General features: G+C 45.1%; 1 protein-coding gene across 1 annotated transcript; it reads right to left on the reverse strand.

Moving 5' to 3' along the window:
• Positions 1-382: 382 nt before the first annotated feature.
• On the reverse strand, positions 383-6,296 carry LOC139405401 (uromodulin-like). The gene is made up of 9 exons (XM_071147720.1): positions 6,224-6,296; positions 4,323-5,129; positions 4,120-4,206; positions 3,798-3,985; positions 3,534-3,691; positions 3,079-3,321; positions 1,047-1,206; positions 518-593; positions 383-402 (listed from the first exon to the last, which is right to left on the reverse strand). The coding sequence occupies exons 1-9, from the start codon at positions 6,294-6,296 to the stop codon at positions 383-385; spliced, it is 1,812 nt and encodes a 603-aa protein (XP_071003821.1).
• Between the last annotated feature and the right edge of the window lie 10,293 nt (positions 6,297-16,589).

Genomic DNA, 16,589 nt, shown 5'->3' on the forward strand with positions numbered 1-16,589 from the left:
AGCAGGAAATAATCCCGCAGCAACAGGAAATATTAATTATTGTGTGGCTTATATTTAATGGACATTTTTGTAGGGCTTGATATTTTTTTAGTTAGAGCAAATTAAGTCTGAAATGTTCAAGTGGAAATTACAAACTTTAGATGCCTTTTTAAACTTTGAATACACTAGACATTTGCATTTCCTGCAACAACAAGGTGATCAAATTAAGATTTAACATCTGTAACCCTAACTCTGCTTCGCCAACAGACCAGACCAAGAGATAACAGAGAACATACATTGATATAATGACACAAGACTGATATAATAGTAAAGTTTCACTTTATTATCTAATAATCGTTAAGATGCAGAAGCTCTCTGCTGTCCCATTGCAGTGCTGTTTGGTTCACTCTGGCCCTTTGGTCCCTAGAAGACAAACAGTGCAAAGAGAAGGTTACTAGTGAGGGGTGTGTGTGTATGTGTGTGTCTGACTTCACACAAGTTACTTTGAGGTGGGTGTGATGATATCAAAAATACTCACAGGTGATTGGTCCGATGGTAAGGGGCTTTTGGGAGGCCGAGGTGGAGACAGAGCGGGATATTCTTCTACCACAGTTCTGAGGAGAGATACCAAAGACAGTCAGAGAGAACTGACCTTGAGGAGAGAGACCAGGGAGACACCAGACCCTGAAGCAGAAACACCAGGGAGACACCAGACACTGAAGCAGAAACACCAGGGAGACACCAGACACTGAGGCAGAAACACCAGGGAGACACCAGACACTGAAGCAGAAACACCAGGGAGACACCAGACCCTGAAGCAGAAACACCAGGGAGACACCAGACACTGAAGCAGAAACACCAGGGAGAGACCAGACACTGAAGCAGAAACACCAGGGAGACACCAGACACTGAGGCAGAAACACCAGGGAGACACCAGACACTGAGGCAGAAACACCAGGGAGACACCAGACACTGAGGCAGAAACACTGGGGAGACACCAGGGAGACATCAGGGAGACACTCAGTAGGACTAGCGAGAGGGAGACTGTGGATGAGTTGAGGACTAACCGGAGTGCAGGAGGAGCTCCTCTGGTCACACAGGCTGAGTCTGCAGTGCAGGAAGACGTCCCGGTAGTCCCCCTGGTACAGGAACAGCAGAGCAGAGAAGCGAGCCCTGAGAGACGAGCCACTCTCCTCCACCCTCACCTGATGATGGTCGCTAGGGCACCTGTGACAGAATAATTTCCCGCAGAGCATAGAAAAACTCTATTAAATACAATGCCTTCAGAAAGTATTCACACCCCTTGACTTTTTCCATATGTTGTCGTGTTACAGCCTGAATTTAAAATGGATTAAACTGTGATTGTGTGTCACTGGCCTACACACAATACCCCATAATGTCAAAGTGGAAATATATATTTTTTTATGTTTACAAATTCGTTAAAATGTTAAGCTAAAATGTCTTGAGTCAATAAGTGTTCAACCACTTTGTTATGGCAAGCCTTAATAAATTCAAGAGTAAAAATCTACTTATCAAGTTATATCCATTTGAGCATTGTGAAGTTATCATTTACACTTTAGATGGTGTATTAATACACCCAGTCACTACAAAGATACAGGCATCCTTCCTCAGTTGCCAGAGAGGAAGGAAACTGCTCAGGGATTTCACCATGAGGCCAATGGTGACTTAAAAACAGTTAGAGTTAGTTTAATGGCTGTGATGGAAGAAAACGATGCGTGGATCAAGAACATTGTAGATACTCCACAATCCTAACCTAAATCACAGAGTGAAAATAAGGAATCCTGTACAGAATGCAAATATTCCAAAACATACAATCTGTTTGCAATAAGGCACTAAAGTAAAACTGCAAAACATTTGGCAAAGAAATTAACTTTACGTCCTGAATACAACTTGTTATGTTTGGGGCAAATCCAACACAACACATCACTGAGACCCACTCTTCATATTTTCAAGCATGGTGGTGGCTGCATCATGTTATGAGTATGCTTGTCATCGGCAAGGACTGGGGAATTTTTTTAGGATAAATAGAAACGGAATAGAGCTAAGCACAGGCAAAATCATAGAGGAAAACCTGGTTCAGTCTGCTTTCCAACAGTCACTGGAAGACAAATTCACCTTTCAGCAGGACAATAACATAAAACACAAGGCCAAATATACACTGGAGTTGCTTACCAAGATGACATTGAATGTTCCTGAGTGGGCTAGTTACAGTTTTGACTTAAATCAGCTTGAAAATCTGTGGCAAGACTTGTCTAGCAATGATCAACAACCAACTTGACAGAGCTTGAAGAAGGACTTTTTAAAATAAGGATTTTTAAAGTAATAATGTGTCAATATTGTACAATCCATGTGTGCAAGGCCCTTAGAGACTTACCCAGAAAAACTCACCGTTGTAATCATTGCCAAAGGTGAGTCGAACATGTATTTACTCAAGGGGGTAAATTAGATATTTCTGTATTTCAGTTTCAATAAATGTGCACAGAAAAACACCACATTTTCACTTCGTCATTCTGTGTTATTGTGTGTAGATGGGTAAAACAAATACATATTTAATCCATGTTGAATTCAGGCATTTAACACAAAATGTGGAATAAGTCAAAGGATATGAATACAATTAGTATTTTATGTATTTAACCAGGTAAATTAACTGAGAACACATTCTCATTTACAGCAACGACCTGGCGAATTTAGCCAGGACACCGGGGTTACCACCCCTACTCTTACAATAAGTCCCATGGGATATTTAGTGACCACAGAGAGTCAGGACACCTGTTTAACGTCCCATCAAAAAGACAGCACATCACACAGGGCAATGTCCCCAATCACTGCCCTGGGGCATTGGGATATTTGTTTTTAGACCAGAGGAAAGGGTGCCTCGTACTGGCTCTCCAACACCACTTCCAGCAGCATCTGGTCTCCCATCCAGGGACTGACCAGAACCAACCCTGTTTAGCTTCAGAAGCCAGCCAGCAGTGGGACGCAGGGTGCTATGCTGCTGGGAAATAAATATTTAAATATTCATACAGAAAAACAGTTTTAGTAAATGGTCAGACACAACTCAAAAAGGCACGGACAGACCTGTTCTGAATAAGGACGTATCGCATAAGATCATCAAAGTTGGGGGTGTGAGTCACGTAGCAATTCTCCAGAACCACCACCAACTGGTCGTATGATTCGTCTACGGACACCCCTACGTGCAAGGCAGAGCCCACTGGCAGGACGACTTCTCCAGGTGGGTACGCCTCTGTGAAGTTGGCGTTTCGATACAGAGACATGAAGGATTCGGCCTTGGCACCTAAACCTGAAACTCCACCCTCCGTCCTGTCGAGAGGTGAACATGAAGCAACCAGATATGAGACAGACTCATCCTTGTTACTGACGTTTGGAAGTCAGATCTGTCATGGAATGATAAGACTAAATGTAGCTCATCATGACAGCTTGAGTTGATGATGAAGTTAGATGATGATGATGAAATGAAAAACAAACCGTTTGGGAGGAGTAGGCCTACAAAAATACTAAATCCTATTTCTCACAGCAGGTAGGGTTTGATGGCCACATCCAGGCTGCTCTCTGTCTCCAGAGGATAGGCACAGGAGAATGGAATGCTCAGGGGTTGGGAGAGAGACTCGTTTCTTGCATTTAATGGGTAAACAAATAGGCTGTTGGAGTAGACAGCATGGGTGCCGTTGGTCTGGGGAAAAGACAAAAAAAGGTCATAAGATAGATGTAATACATGCATGGCAGTTACTCCTCCAGTGCATCCATTTTTGGTACAAACGGAGGTAACGTGTTCTCACCTCCAGAGTGTTTCCACAGCGTCCCTCCCTTCGCTCCACCTGGTACCACACCGTGCCGTTAGCCTCCTGGTGGGCGGAGCAACTGGGGTCGGCCAGGTGACCAGAGGAAGGATCCAGACGTCCGGCCTCCGGGTTAACCACCTGAAGACCCACCTGTATGAAGTTCCGCCCACAGACCAGCTCCAGAGCTAAGCAAAAAACACAGAATGTTACAAAACAAAAACACACAAAACAAAACATATGGACTTCTGATCTTTGCTGTGGTGTCTCTGTTGGGACAATATTTACACCACCTTTATTTCTGTTTTTCTTTAACACTCACCTTTCCTCTCACACCTCCAGTTGATCTTATCATCACTCACACAGGCGTCAAATACTCCACATGTAGAACACACCTTGGTGTTGACATCTAGAAGGACAGGAGGGAGAGGGGTAATAGATTTGATGTGACTAATTGGAGTGCATTCCAGACATCTTGAATATTCTTGACGTCCTTGAGAATCAGAGACGAGCATTGTACTATACCTGCACAGTAGGCCAAGTTGCATTGTGTTGTAGGGACAAACTTGTAGACATAGTAGTTTCCATAGCAGGCTTTGACATGGATGGGATTTTCTCTAAAATGGCAGCATTCTGAGAACCAGTGTCCACAGACACCCCTCTGAACCACCTCGTCTAACAGCTGGGGATGAGGTTCTGTGAGCCACATGGGGGCAGCGGTTCCACACATGTACCTTTCCACACACCTCTCTGGCATCTGAACACTGGTGTTCCCAAGGAACAGGCGATACCAGCCCTGCCAGTTGATGCTCTGGTCGCAATGCTCGCCATTAACGTTGCCGTTGTTGTTGGTGGAACGCCAGGCATCATTCAGTACAGTGTAGTGCAGGCAGGGGTCTGCACAGTAAGATGTTCCACCAACACTGATACAGTCCTCTCCCACTGGACACTGTCTCCCCCCGCACTTAAACTGCACTGAACGGGAGTCACCAGGACTGGAGTGGAGGTCGTCTTCAGGAGGCCCCAGGCAGTTGAAGGATCCGGGGGTGTTCTCACAGACCTGAGGAGCGGTGCAGGGTTGGTCTGGGAGGGAACACTCGTCAACGTCCACACAGCCTAACTCCGTTGACCAGCTGTAACCTTGACGACAGCAGGAGCCGCCAGCGCAGAGCTTGAGGTCGGAGCAGGTGATGCCGTTGCCGACAAAGCCTGATTTACAGTTGCAAGTGACTAACTTGAATGAGGAAGACTCAACCTCTACCTCATTGTTGAGTAGAGAGGCAAGACAGGTAGCATGCGGGTGGCATGCCTCACAGCTGGTGACAACAGAACCTGTGAAGGAAACAACTACTATTGTTTTTTCTTGAGTTAAAGCCATGGCTAATATCAAGGAGTTAGAGACCGCTACAGGACAGTACAGCAACAGAACAGTAAAAAAAAATACAAATAACAATAATATGGAGACCATCAAGTCTCTTGACTTTTTTGTGTATGTATCCTAAACTATTTTGTGTATCTGTTGCCTGGAGCAACATAGAATGTATTTTGAATGAATTGTCAAATCAAATATAACAAAATCCCATACATATATATTTGCAGATGTTAACAGAGATAATCTTGTCTAGATGTGTGACAGGTTAAAGGAAATATTCATAGCCTGTTATACATTAAAAAGTATTAGTAAATTCATAGTATGTGAGGGTCTTAAAACATCTAAGGTTAAAAAGAAGATGCATTCAGTATTAGTTGATAGAGATTGATAACATTCATATAATTGTGTTAAAGTTAAAATCTGTCAAAGGGTACGAATTGTGAGTAATGTGTAAACGTTATATTGATTACTTTATTTTGTGGTGCCTAAAAGTGTTAATCTGTGATCTACTAAATGCTCTTAATCTATGAGCCGGAGATCGATTGCTCTGGTCTCCACCCATATTCCTGGGGAAATCGCGGTCTTTTCTCATTACACTAAACATTGAACTGAGAAAACAATACCGTATCACTCTCATGATTATTTCTCCCCTGTTTTCAGGTACTTTATTGATGATAAAAATAGTAATTTAAATGTAATAACTCACTAACGTTAAGAGTGTTTAAGATGTGTCTTAGTAACATCTTGAGGAAGTTAGAGTTAAGTTTGCAGAGAGTAATATGAGCCCTGCTCGGTTGAAGTGAAGAATAGCATCATACTGAGAGTAGCTGCCATTTTTTTATCGATTGTAAATGAACATGTGCGTTGCTAATAAGATATTTTGCTGTGTTATTTGTATAATGGTTTTTCTGTAGTTTTGTAATGTGTTACAAAAGTAAAATGATTGAACTAAAAGTTGCATTGAGAATACAATACCGTATCACTCTCGTCACTCTCCCCTGTTTTCAGGGGCGTAACAGATGCACTTACTCAATTGCATGTTGTTCAACCTTACCGGAGCTATCAGCTGTGATGGCGGGTATCAGCATTAGAAGTAGTAAGCCTGGCGTTATCAGAGGATGACCCATGTTACTGCTCGTCATGCCTTGAGGTTGTAAAGAACCAGATGTAAACCTTTTCCTAACAAAACAGAGAAATGTGGAAAGAATTTTATGACTCCTCATTTAATCTATATATTCCACAGATTTCTTGAAGCACAACATTCCCTATGATGTAACAGTATCCCTTTCCTGCCGTCAAAGGACCTAGTGCCCTCATGGTTGAAATGTTATTCATACTTTTCATAATTTCATAATTAATAAAGATTGTTTTTAGAAATGTCAACATGTCAAACAGTTTTGTTATATTTCGGTCTTCTGTGATGTATATAAAGTGTAATATTGGGATGCAAACTCAAAGTGTAATACATTTCAACTCTATATTTGACAGGTACAGGTGTGTTATTTTTAACTATAACCATGTGTGTGAGGTGGATACTTTTGTTTCAAAGTAGATTTATTTAAGACTACCAAGAAACCCTCTATGAGACCCTGATTTACCGACTGCAGTAAAAGGTTAATCAATAGTGTACAACTTGAACGCACATGAATACTATCAATTGCCTAAGAAACTTGTAAACTTACCTGTGTCGTTTGATGATGTGAACTGTCAATCTCTCTGTTTCTCTGACATTATAAACCCTACCAGGACTACGGGGGTGTTCCAGACAGTGATGTGGAGTATGACATCATCCCTATTGTATATAGTTTCTGGGAAACAATAAATTGGGGTCATCAGATTGTAGCAAAGCAATATTTAACCTGAACTCAAACTACAAAGTGACCTTAGACATGCCTTTTGTGTAGTTATCTCTGTGTTATCTCTCTTTAATAAAATACAGTGTGCCAGGGACTGGTGGTCTTGGTGTTGCAGCAAAGGCTTGTCTATCTCTGTGTTATCTCTCTTTAATAAAAGACAGTGTACCAGGGACTGGTGGTCTTGGTGTTGCAGCAAAGGCTTGTCTATCTCTGTTTTATCTCTCTTTAATAAAAGACTGTGCCAGGGACTGGTGGTCTTGGTGTTGCAGCAAAGGCTTGTCTATCTCTGTTTTATCTCTCTTTAATAAAAGACAGTGTACCAGGGACTGGTAGTCTTGGTGTTGCAGCAAAGGCTTGTCTATCTCTGTTTTATCTCTCTTTAATAAAAGACAGTGTGCCAGGGACTGGTGGTCTTGGTGTTGCAGCAAAGGCTTGTCTATCTCTGTTTTATCTCTCTTTAATAAAAGACAGTGTGCCAGGGACTGGTGGTCTTGGTGTTGCAGCAAAGGCTTGTCTATCTCTGTTTTATCTCTCTTTAATAAAAGACAGTGTGCCAGGGACTGGTGGTCTTGGTGTTGCAGCAAAGGCTTGTCTATCTCTGTTTTATCTCTCTTTAATAAAAGACAGTGTGCCAGGGACTGGTGGTCTTGGTGTTGCAGCAAAGGCTTGTCTATCTCTGTGTTATCTCTCTTTAATAAAATACAGGGACTGGTGGTCTTGGTGTTGCAGCAGTATGCATATACTCAAGAGGCAGCTTAGACCAGGGCCACGTGCTTGACTTCTTCTATGGTCTCTGATCCCATTCTACCTGTGTCCTCCCAACCTGTGACCACTCTTCCTGTGACCCGCCTTCCAATGTATCTGCACAGGCTTTCCTGTCCTGTCGGCCCTGCTCCCCCCTTCCCCTAATGATCCATCTTCAACAAAAAGAGTCCGATGACGATTAGGGGGAAGAATAAAACATCTATTGAAGCTCCCTCTCTGAGGAGACTTGTGGTGCTCTCCATCCTGATGGAGCTCTGCTTCCCCAGCCCTGACCCTAACTGTCATATACTCTGAACAACTGTCTGACCTAGATGGTCATAGGGTAAGAAGCAGGAGTTTTTACTCTCACCAAAGTAACAGTGTGGTCAAAGACTTAGTAATTAGTTGTAGTCACATTCGGGTTACCTATAACTCCAAAAATATATGTGTTTTGGGGTTTTAAATATGTATTAACTTATTTTCAGATAACTTCGGAACTACCCACAATCCACTATTACCAATGTCATTAAGAGAACCTGCCCTGCTACCGAGTCCGTATGCTAGCTCACTAGCTAGCATGAGCTGGCTAACATTAGCCGCTAGGCATGCGAGCATTACCGATCAGCGTGCATTCCCTACACGTGGGGCATTCTGCACGTTCAGCTCCAACAGGCAGGCTCTGTTGAAAACAATTATGTCTGACTTTGGACTTCTGATCAGTTGTGATTGGTTTTATGTAAAAAATGTATTTAAAAAAAAAAATTGCTTCACTTTAACCTTATACTTGAAAACGTTACTTCTGCCACTGAGCATGGCAGTTAACCCCCAACAACAACTGCTCTCCGGGTGCCGATGCCGTAGATATGAATTAAGGCTGCCCCCCGCACCTCTCTGACTTAGAAGGGTTGGGTTAAATGTGCAAGACACATTTCAATTTGAATGCAAGATGGGATATCTTGCAAAATGCAAGATATCCCAGTCTTGTAAATGCCCAGGGTAGCGTTCTTCTGTTGGCACTCCAATATGTCCCATAAACATCACAAAAGGTTATTTTGTTCAAAGAATTCTGTTGTTATATCCCCAAAATGTGTTCAAAAGCGGATAAAATCAAAGTGGGACGAGCTTCAGGTCCCGCACCCCAAACAAAACAGTCCCCATGGCTATACACCCAGAAAGGAAAGGGCTACTTCTTCATTACTCAAAGGAAAAACATCAACCGATTTCTAAAGACTGTTGACATCTAGTGGAAGCCATAGGAACTGCAAGCATATTTCTATTAAAACAGGCTTGCCATAGAAAGCTAATAGAAAACAGGTTGACCAAAAAAGAATACCTGGATGGATTGTGCTTGGGGTTTCGCCTGCCAAATCAGTTCTGTTATACTCACAGACATTATTCAAACTGTTTTAGAAACAGTTTTAGAAACATATACATATCCTAGCTTCTGGGCCTGAGTAGCAGGCAGGTTACTTTGGGCACGCTTTTCATCCAGATGTGAAAATACTGCCCGCTATCCCAGAGAGGATAATCTATGAGCAGAACAACTGTTTTACCTCAAATACCTCAATTTTACCTCAAAAATTCCTAGCTTGAAAGTGACTGTTTTCGGGAAGCTGTGTGGGGCTATTTTGAGTACTACAATTTGAATTTCCAGCGAATGAGCTTCAGCACCTCGCCATTTAATTTAAAAAAAATTGTATTTCACCTTTATTTTAAACATATAGGCTAGTTGAGTTCTCATTTACAACTGCGACCTAGCCAAGATAAAGCAAAGCAGTGCATCACAAAGATGGAATAAACAAACATACAGTCAATAATACAACAGAAAAATATATATAGTGTGTTTCTTCTCAGGTTTTTGCCTGCCATATGAGTTATGTTATACTCACAGACATCATTCAAACAGTTTTTGAAACTTCAGAGTGTTTACTATCCACATCTATTAATAATATGCATATTCTAGCTTTTGGGCCTGAGTAACAGGCAGTTTACTCTGGGCACCTTATTCATCCAAGCTACTCAATACTGCCCCCTAGTCCCAAAGAAGTTTTAAGCATGTCCCAGTTTAGGTCTCCTAACAGCACGAGCTCTGAAGAAAGATGGGGGGCAACGAATTCACACATGTTGTTGTCATGACGTTGTCCTGTTGGGGGAGGTTTATGACCCCCCATAAATACCTTTCCCCTTTCTCCTCTCTAGTCTACTGATGTGACTATTGAAAATCCCTTTGTTAACATAGAGAGTCTGATAACATCAAAAGGTGGGAAACGGAACCATATTTCGGTAATCCAACCAGTTGAAAATATGCATTGGTACTTAATGAATATAATGTCAGATCAGTTGGCATCTGAGACATTATTACTGATGATAGGACGACATAAACTGTGTCTTGGAAAGTCTACACATTCTAGTTATCAGATTCATATGGAATTGTTGTGCAATTTAAATGTTTAAATATGAAACTATTTGTGAAAAGATTTAATGTAATTTTAGCTTCTTAAATGAGAGAACGGTTTGTCATAGAGAAACTCTGCTCACTCAGAGGCCCAAGTGAACAGACAATGGTTGTAAACTATGAAACACGCCCTTCTTTCACCACTATATGAACCCGTTGACAAATATTCAACTTTCTGTTCCCAGGACGTGAGGACTTGCGGTCCCCGTGTTAAAAAGGACAAGGTCACCTACAAAACTAAGCCAACCTCAGCGTGAGCTCTGGTTGAATGACAAGAACGAAATTAGCATCGAATTTCAACGTGAAGATGACGATCAACATGCCGAATTGATGAATTTCAACTATACCAGCCAGAACATAGCATGAGCTTAAAGCATGGCAACTTGGTATGAAATTTGAACTCTTATTCACTAAAGAAGTGATACCTCCTAGCCGTTGCTTTAGCGCAGCAACTGTAGACTTGGGCTAGGAGAGGATGGACAGAGTATCCATTCTACCACGCTCCAGTTCACCACTAGACATTCTTCAGAGGACCAGGGATCCATGCTGGACCACCCTTGCCTTCTATCTACGACCAATCTACCGAAGCGCAGCTCAGAGTAAATATTTATTGCATTTTCCTTTTTCAAATGGGTGTTATTTAGAATGCATAAGATTCTGTATTTATGATAGCATAGCTTCTCCCTTTGTTCCTCAGTCTTCCCGCTCTTTCATTCAAAACCCAACCCCTTTTCTTTGTGTAACCAGCCGTCATATCTGTTCCATCCGCTAGGGACGTTTTCCGTTATGACATCATTTGTAATCAATGTATGATCCATTCAGTGTAGATGTAATTCTGTGTGGTTATTTAGGTATTTAGTAAATGAATAATTAAACCACGTTTTTTATTGCTGATTCAACTTGTTAGCCAGGGTTCGTGAAGATAACCAAGAATTTACAACTTTCAGATGAGACTGAATAAAGTGACGATTAAATATTGACTCCTACTGATGTAAAAGATTACTAGGTCTTTTAGAGTTTATTCTGAAGATAACAGCTCTATAAACATTATTTCGTGGTGCCCTGACTTTCTAGTTAATTACATTTACCTGATTAGCTTAATCATGTAATATTAATTACAGATAAATTATTTTATAGAATAGCATGTCCTATCACTTAATCCAGCATAGCCAAAGACACGACAGCGTCCAGGGCACAGCTGAGCGCAGAAGGTAGTCTATAGCAATCGGCAACGGTGAGAGACCTGTTTCTGGAAATGTGGATTTTATAAGTAGGAGCTCTATCTTGTCGGAAAATGTTATAGTTAGGGATGGAAATTTCTGGGGTTTTGGTGGTCTTCCTAAGCCAGGATTCAGACACACCTAGGACATCCGGGTTGGCAGAGTGTGCTAGGGCAGTGAATAAAATAATCTTAGGGAGGAGGCTTCTAATGTTAACATGAATGAAACCTTTTACGGTTACAGAAGTCAACAAATGAGAGCGCCTGGGGAATGGGAGTTGAGCTAGGTACTGCAGAGCCTGGATTAACCTCTACATCACCAAAGGAACAAAGGAGGAGTAGGATAAGGGTACGGCTAAAGGCTAAGAGAACTGGGCGCAGGTTTCTGGGCGCGATATAATGGATTCAAGGCATAATGCACAGACAAAGGTATGGTAGGATGTGAATACAGTGGAGGTAAATCTATGCACTGAGTGACGATGAGAGAGATATTGTCTCTCAAAATATAATTTAAACCAGGTGAGGTCACCGCATGTGTGGGAGGTGGAATTAAAGGGTTAACTAAGGAGTATTTCCCTGCATTTCCCTGTTTGACCGCAAGTTTTTATGGGTATTATGCCACTGGTGCCCTGTGGGGCCCTATACTGCATACAAAATGGTACGTGCTAAATAGTATGCGAAGATGAGTACATAGTATGCAGTTTAAGTATGGTGTACGCTAGTATGGGTATTCAAACACGGCCCTTTTCTTCTTCTTAAGTGCTCTGAGGGTAATAAATGCCAACCACGTGTTTCTTATCAGCAACCAATAAAATGTTGACCCAGGCTACAGCCCTGCTCTCAAAGGGAAATAAATGCCAACACAGCAAAACACAACACAACACAACAGTCTCTAAACATTAACTAACTTATCTAATTGGCTAGCCTTACTGGCACACCATGGTTTTATCAGCCCATCAGGTTCAGAGTCAAATGGCCAGTGGAACCAAATGGCCAGTGAAACCAAATGGCCAGTGAAACCAAATGGCCAGTGGAACCAAATGGCCAGTGAAACCAAATGGCCAGTGGAACCAAATGGCCAGTGGAACCAAATGGCCAGTGGAACCAAATGGCCAGTGGAACCAAATGGCCAGTGGAACCAAATGGCCAGTGGAACCAAATGGCCAGTGGAACCAAATGGCCAGTGGAACCAAATGGCCAGTGAAACCAAATGGCAGGTAAACAACCACATAAAAATGGCTTCGTTCTCCCCAATTAAGGTGCCACCAACCTCCTGTGGTTCCATGGACGAGCCTAATATCACCATGCGCAATTCAAAGCATTGGCTGGAGTGGAGTAAAGCTTAATAGCTTAATATAACTTAATATACCCTAAATAATACATTTTCAAAACTTCTTAAGCTTCATGGCTGGCTTATTCCTGAATGATTTAGAGTTATTATGTTGTTTAACGACATCAATGCAGGGAACAAAACAGCCTGGCGCCCTCGAGCACCAGAGAGGGGGAGCGGGAACAGGCGTGACAAGATGGTACACTGTCCTTCTCTCAGCACATATCAAAGCTGCAGGCTAAAGTTCAATTCTTGACTTGGTTTCCTCTATCGTAATCACTCCGCTTTCCCCTCAGCTGCCAAACTATCCCTGATTCAAATGACCATCCTACCCATGCTAGACCACGGAGACGTAATCTATAGATCGGCAGGTAAGGGCGCTCTCGAGTGGCTAGATGTTCGTTACCATTCTTTACCACAATAATTGGGGAATTGAAACCAGGTGTGTAAAGCAAAGATAATACATATGGAAAATGAAAAGTGGATAGGCCATGGCTAGAAGGCAGGTGACGTTGACCGCCGAATGCCGCCTGAACAAGGAGAGGGACTGACTTCGGCGGAAGTTGTAACAGTACCCCCGAGCCGCGCGCTGACACCGACCTCGGGGACGACCCGAAGGAAGAGGCGCAGTGCAATCCGGATGGAGACGATGGAAATCCCACAGCAATGAAGGGTCCAAAACGTCCTCCACCGGCACCCAGCATGTCTCCTCCAGACCGTACCCCTCCCACTCCACGAAGTACTGAAGGCCCCTCGCCCGACGCCTCGAGTCCAGTATGGCTCAAACAACATACGCCGGGGCCCCTCGATGTCCAGAGGGGGCGGAGGAACCTCCCGCACCTCAGACTCCTGGATGGGAACAGCCACCACCGGCCTGAGGAGAGACACATGGAACGAGGGGTTAATACGGTAATCTGGGGGAAGCTGTAACCTGTAGCAAACCTCGTTCAGTCTCCTCAGGACTTTGAATGGACCCACAAACCGCTGGACCCAGCTTCCGGCAGGGCAGGTGGAGGGGCAGGTTTCGGGTCGAGAGCCAGACCCGGTGCCTCACTGCGGTGGCGATCAGCACTTGCCTCTGACGCCTCATGGCCCGTTGCAGGTGCACATGAGTGGCGTCCCAGGTCTCCTCTGAGCACATAAACCATTCGTCAACTGCAGGAGCCTCGATCTGGATCTAATGCCAAGGTGCCGGCCCTGGCAATAAGACCGCAGAAACCAACCCACATCCTGGTTTACTCTCTCCACCTGCCCGTTACTCTCGGGGTGAAAACCCGAGGTAAGGCTGACCGAGACCCCCAGACGTTCCATGAACGCCCTCAAGACCCTTTACGTGAACTGTGGATCTCGATCCGACACTATATACACAGGCACCCCGTAGTGCTGGAAGACGTGTGTAAACAGGGCCTCCACAGTCTGTAGGGCCGTAGGGAGACCGGGCAAAGGAAGAAGACGGCAGGACTTAGAGAACCGAAACACAACAACCAGGATCGTGGTGTTGCCCTGTGTGGGAGGAAAATCCGTGAGGAAAGCCACCGATAGGTGCGACCACGGCCGTTATGGAACGGGTAAGGGCTGTAACTTTTCTCTGGGCAGGTGCCTAGGGGCCTTGCACTGGACGCACACCGAGCAGGAGGAAACATAAACCCTCACGTCCTTGGCCAAGGTGGACCACCAGTACTTCCCACTAAGACAGCGTTCCTGTCCGACCGATGCCAGGATGACCAGAGGAGGGTGACATGTGGGCCCAATAGATCAAACGGTCGTGGACAGCAGACGCCCAGCTGGACACTGGGGAGGAGTGGGCTCTGTGCGTAATGCCCGCTCAATATCCGCGTCCAGCTCCCACCCCACCGGTGCCACCAAGCAAAAGGCCGGAAGCATGAGAGTGTGATCCATGGACAGCTCCTCTGTGTTATACATCCGGGACAGTGCGTGTGCCTTGGCGTTCTGGGAACCTGGTCGGTAGGACAGGGTGAAAACAAAACGGGTAAAGAACATGACCCACCTTGCCTGGCGAGGGTTCAGTCTCCTCACCACTCCAGATTGCGGTGGTCAATCCAGATCAGAAAAGGGTGTTTAGCCCCCTCAAGCCAATGCCTCCACGCCTTCAGAGCCTTGACAACAGCCAACAGCTCCCGGTCCCACACATCATAGTTTTGCTCCCCCGGGCTGAGCTTCTTCGAAAAGAAAGTACTGGGGCGGAGCTTTGGTGGCGTACCCGAGCGCTGAGAGAGCACAGCTCCTATCCCAGCCTCGGACTAGCCACCTCCACTATGAACACCAAAGAGGGATCCGGATGAGCCAGCATGGGAGCCGAGGTAAACAGAGCCTTCAGGTGACCAACAGCCCTGTCCGCCTCAGCCGACCACTGCAGGCGCACCGGTCCTCCCTTCAGCAGTGAGGTAATGGGAGCCGCTACCTGACCAAAGCCCCAGATAAACCTCCGGTAGTAGTTGGCAAACCCTAGAAACTGCAGCACTTCCTTTACCGTGGTGTGAGTCGGCCAATTACACACGGCTGAAATGCGGTCACTCTCCATTTCCACCCCTGAAATGCAGTCACTCTCCATTTCCACCCCTGAAATGCAGTCAATCTCCATTTCCACCCCTGAAATGCGGTCATTTCAAGAAGAACGCCATGTGCATTGACTCTATCACAGTGATTTGGTTGATACCTCGATAGTCAATGCACGGGCTCAGACCTTCATCCTTCTTCTTCACAAAAAAGAAACTTGAGGAGGCAGGTGAAGTGGAAGGCCGAATGTACCCCTACCCCAGGGATTCGGAGACATGTGTCTCCATAGCCGCCGTCTCCTCCTGTGACAGGGGATACACGTGACTCCTGGGATCCGCTGCGTCTACCAGGAGATTTATCGCACAATCCCCCCGTCGATGGGGTGGTAATTGAGTCGCCTTCTTCTTACAGAAGGCGAGAGCCAAATCGGCATATTCAGAGGGGATGTGCACGGTGGAGACCTGGTCTCAACTTTCCACCGTAGTTGCACCGACGGAAACCCCTACACACCTCCCCGAGCACTTTCGTGACCACCCCTTTAGAGCCCTCTCTTGCCACGAAATAGTGGGGTCATGGGAAATGCAAGAGAATCAAAAAGGAAAAGACTCATTCTCTCCTTGTGACCCTCCTGTGTAACCAAAGCCCAGTGGTGCGGTGGCCTCCCTAGTTAGCCCTGACCCTAATGGTCGACTATCTAAGGCGTGCACAGGGAAGGGAATACCCACAGGAACAGTGGGGATCCCTAAACAATGGGCAAATGCTCTGTCAATAAAATTCCCATCTGCGCCGTAATCTATGAGCGCCTTATGCTGGGAATGCGGGGAAAACCCAGGAAAATGTATAAAAAAACATGCGATCAACAAGGGGTGACATGAGAGTGCCCTGCCTGCAGCCTCGACTCCCAGAGGAACCTCCCTAGCATCGACCAGCAGTGTGCCCTCTGTGGCCACAGATGGCACAGGGAACAGTCCCTCCTCTGATCGCCCTAAGCGCAGCACCTCCCAGCTCCATGGGCGTTGGAGCAGTGGTGCTGGGGGATGGAACTTACAGGCTCCGTTCCGGACATCTGCGTGTAGCCAGCAGGTTAGCCAGCCGGATGGACAGTTCCACCAGCTGGTCCAACCTGAGAGTGTTGTCCCTGCAGGCCAATTCCCGACGGACGTCCTAGCGCAGACTGCACCAGTAGTGATCGATCTGGGCCTTGTCGTTCCATCCTGCGCTGGTTGCCAGGGTCCGGAAGTCAGAGGCGAACTCCTGTGCGCTCATCGTCCCCTGCCTGTTCACCTCTGCGTAATGGTC

The sequence above is a fragment of the Oncorhynchus clarkii genome, unplaced genomic scaffold (assembly GCF_045791955.1).
Source record: "Oncorhynchus clarkii lewisi isolate Uvic-CL-2024 unplaced genomic scaffold, UVic_Ocla_1.0 unplaced_contig_11936_pilon_pilon, whole genome shotgun sequence".
NCBI classification, from domain to species: Eukaryota; Metazoa; Chordata; class Actinopteri; order Salmoniformes; family Salmonidae; genus Oncorhynchus; species Oncorhynchus clarkii.

What these genes read in the sequence shown, in the direction of transcription:
- LOC139405401 (XM_071147720.1), bottom strand. Translation starts at nt 6,296, where the DNA reads ATGGGTCATCCTCTGATAACGCCAGGCTTACTACTTCTAATGCTGATA. An exon ending in CATCACAGCTGATAGCTCCG is followed by an intron (nt 5,130 to 6,223) that starts GTAAGGTTGAAC and finishes TTTCCTTCACAG; the next exon opens with GTTCTGTTGTCACCAGCTGT. An exon ending in CTGGAGGTGTGAGAGGAAAG is followed by an intron (nt 3,986 to 4,119) that starts GTGAGTGTTAAA and finishes TTTTTTGCTTAG; the next exon opens with CTCTGGAGCTGGTCTGTGGG.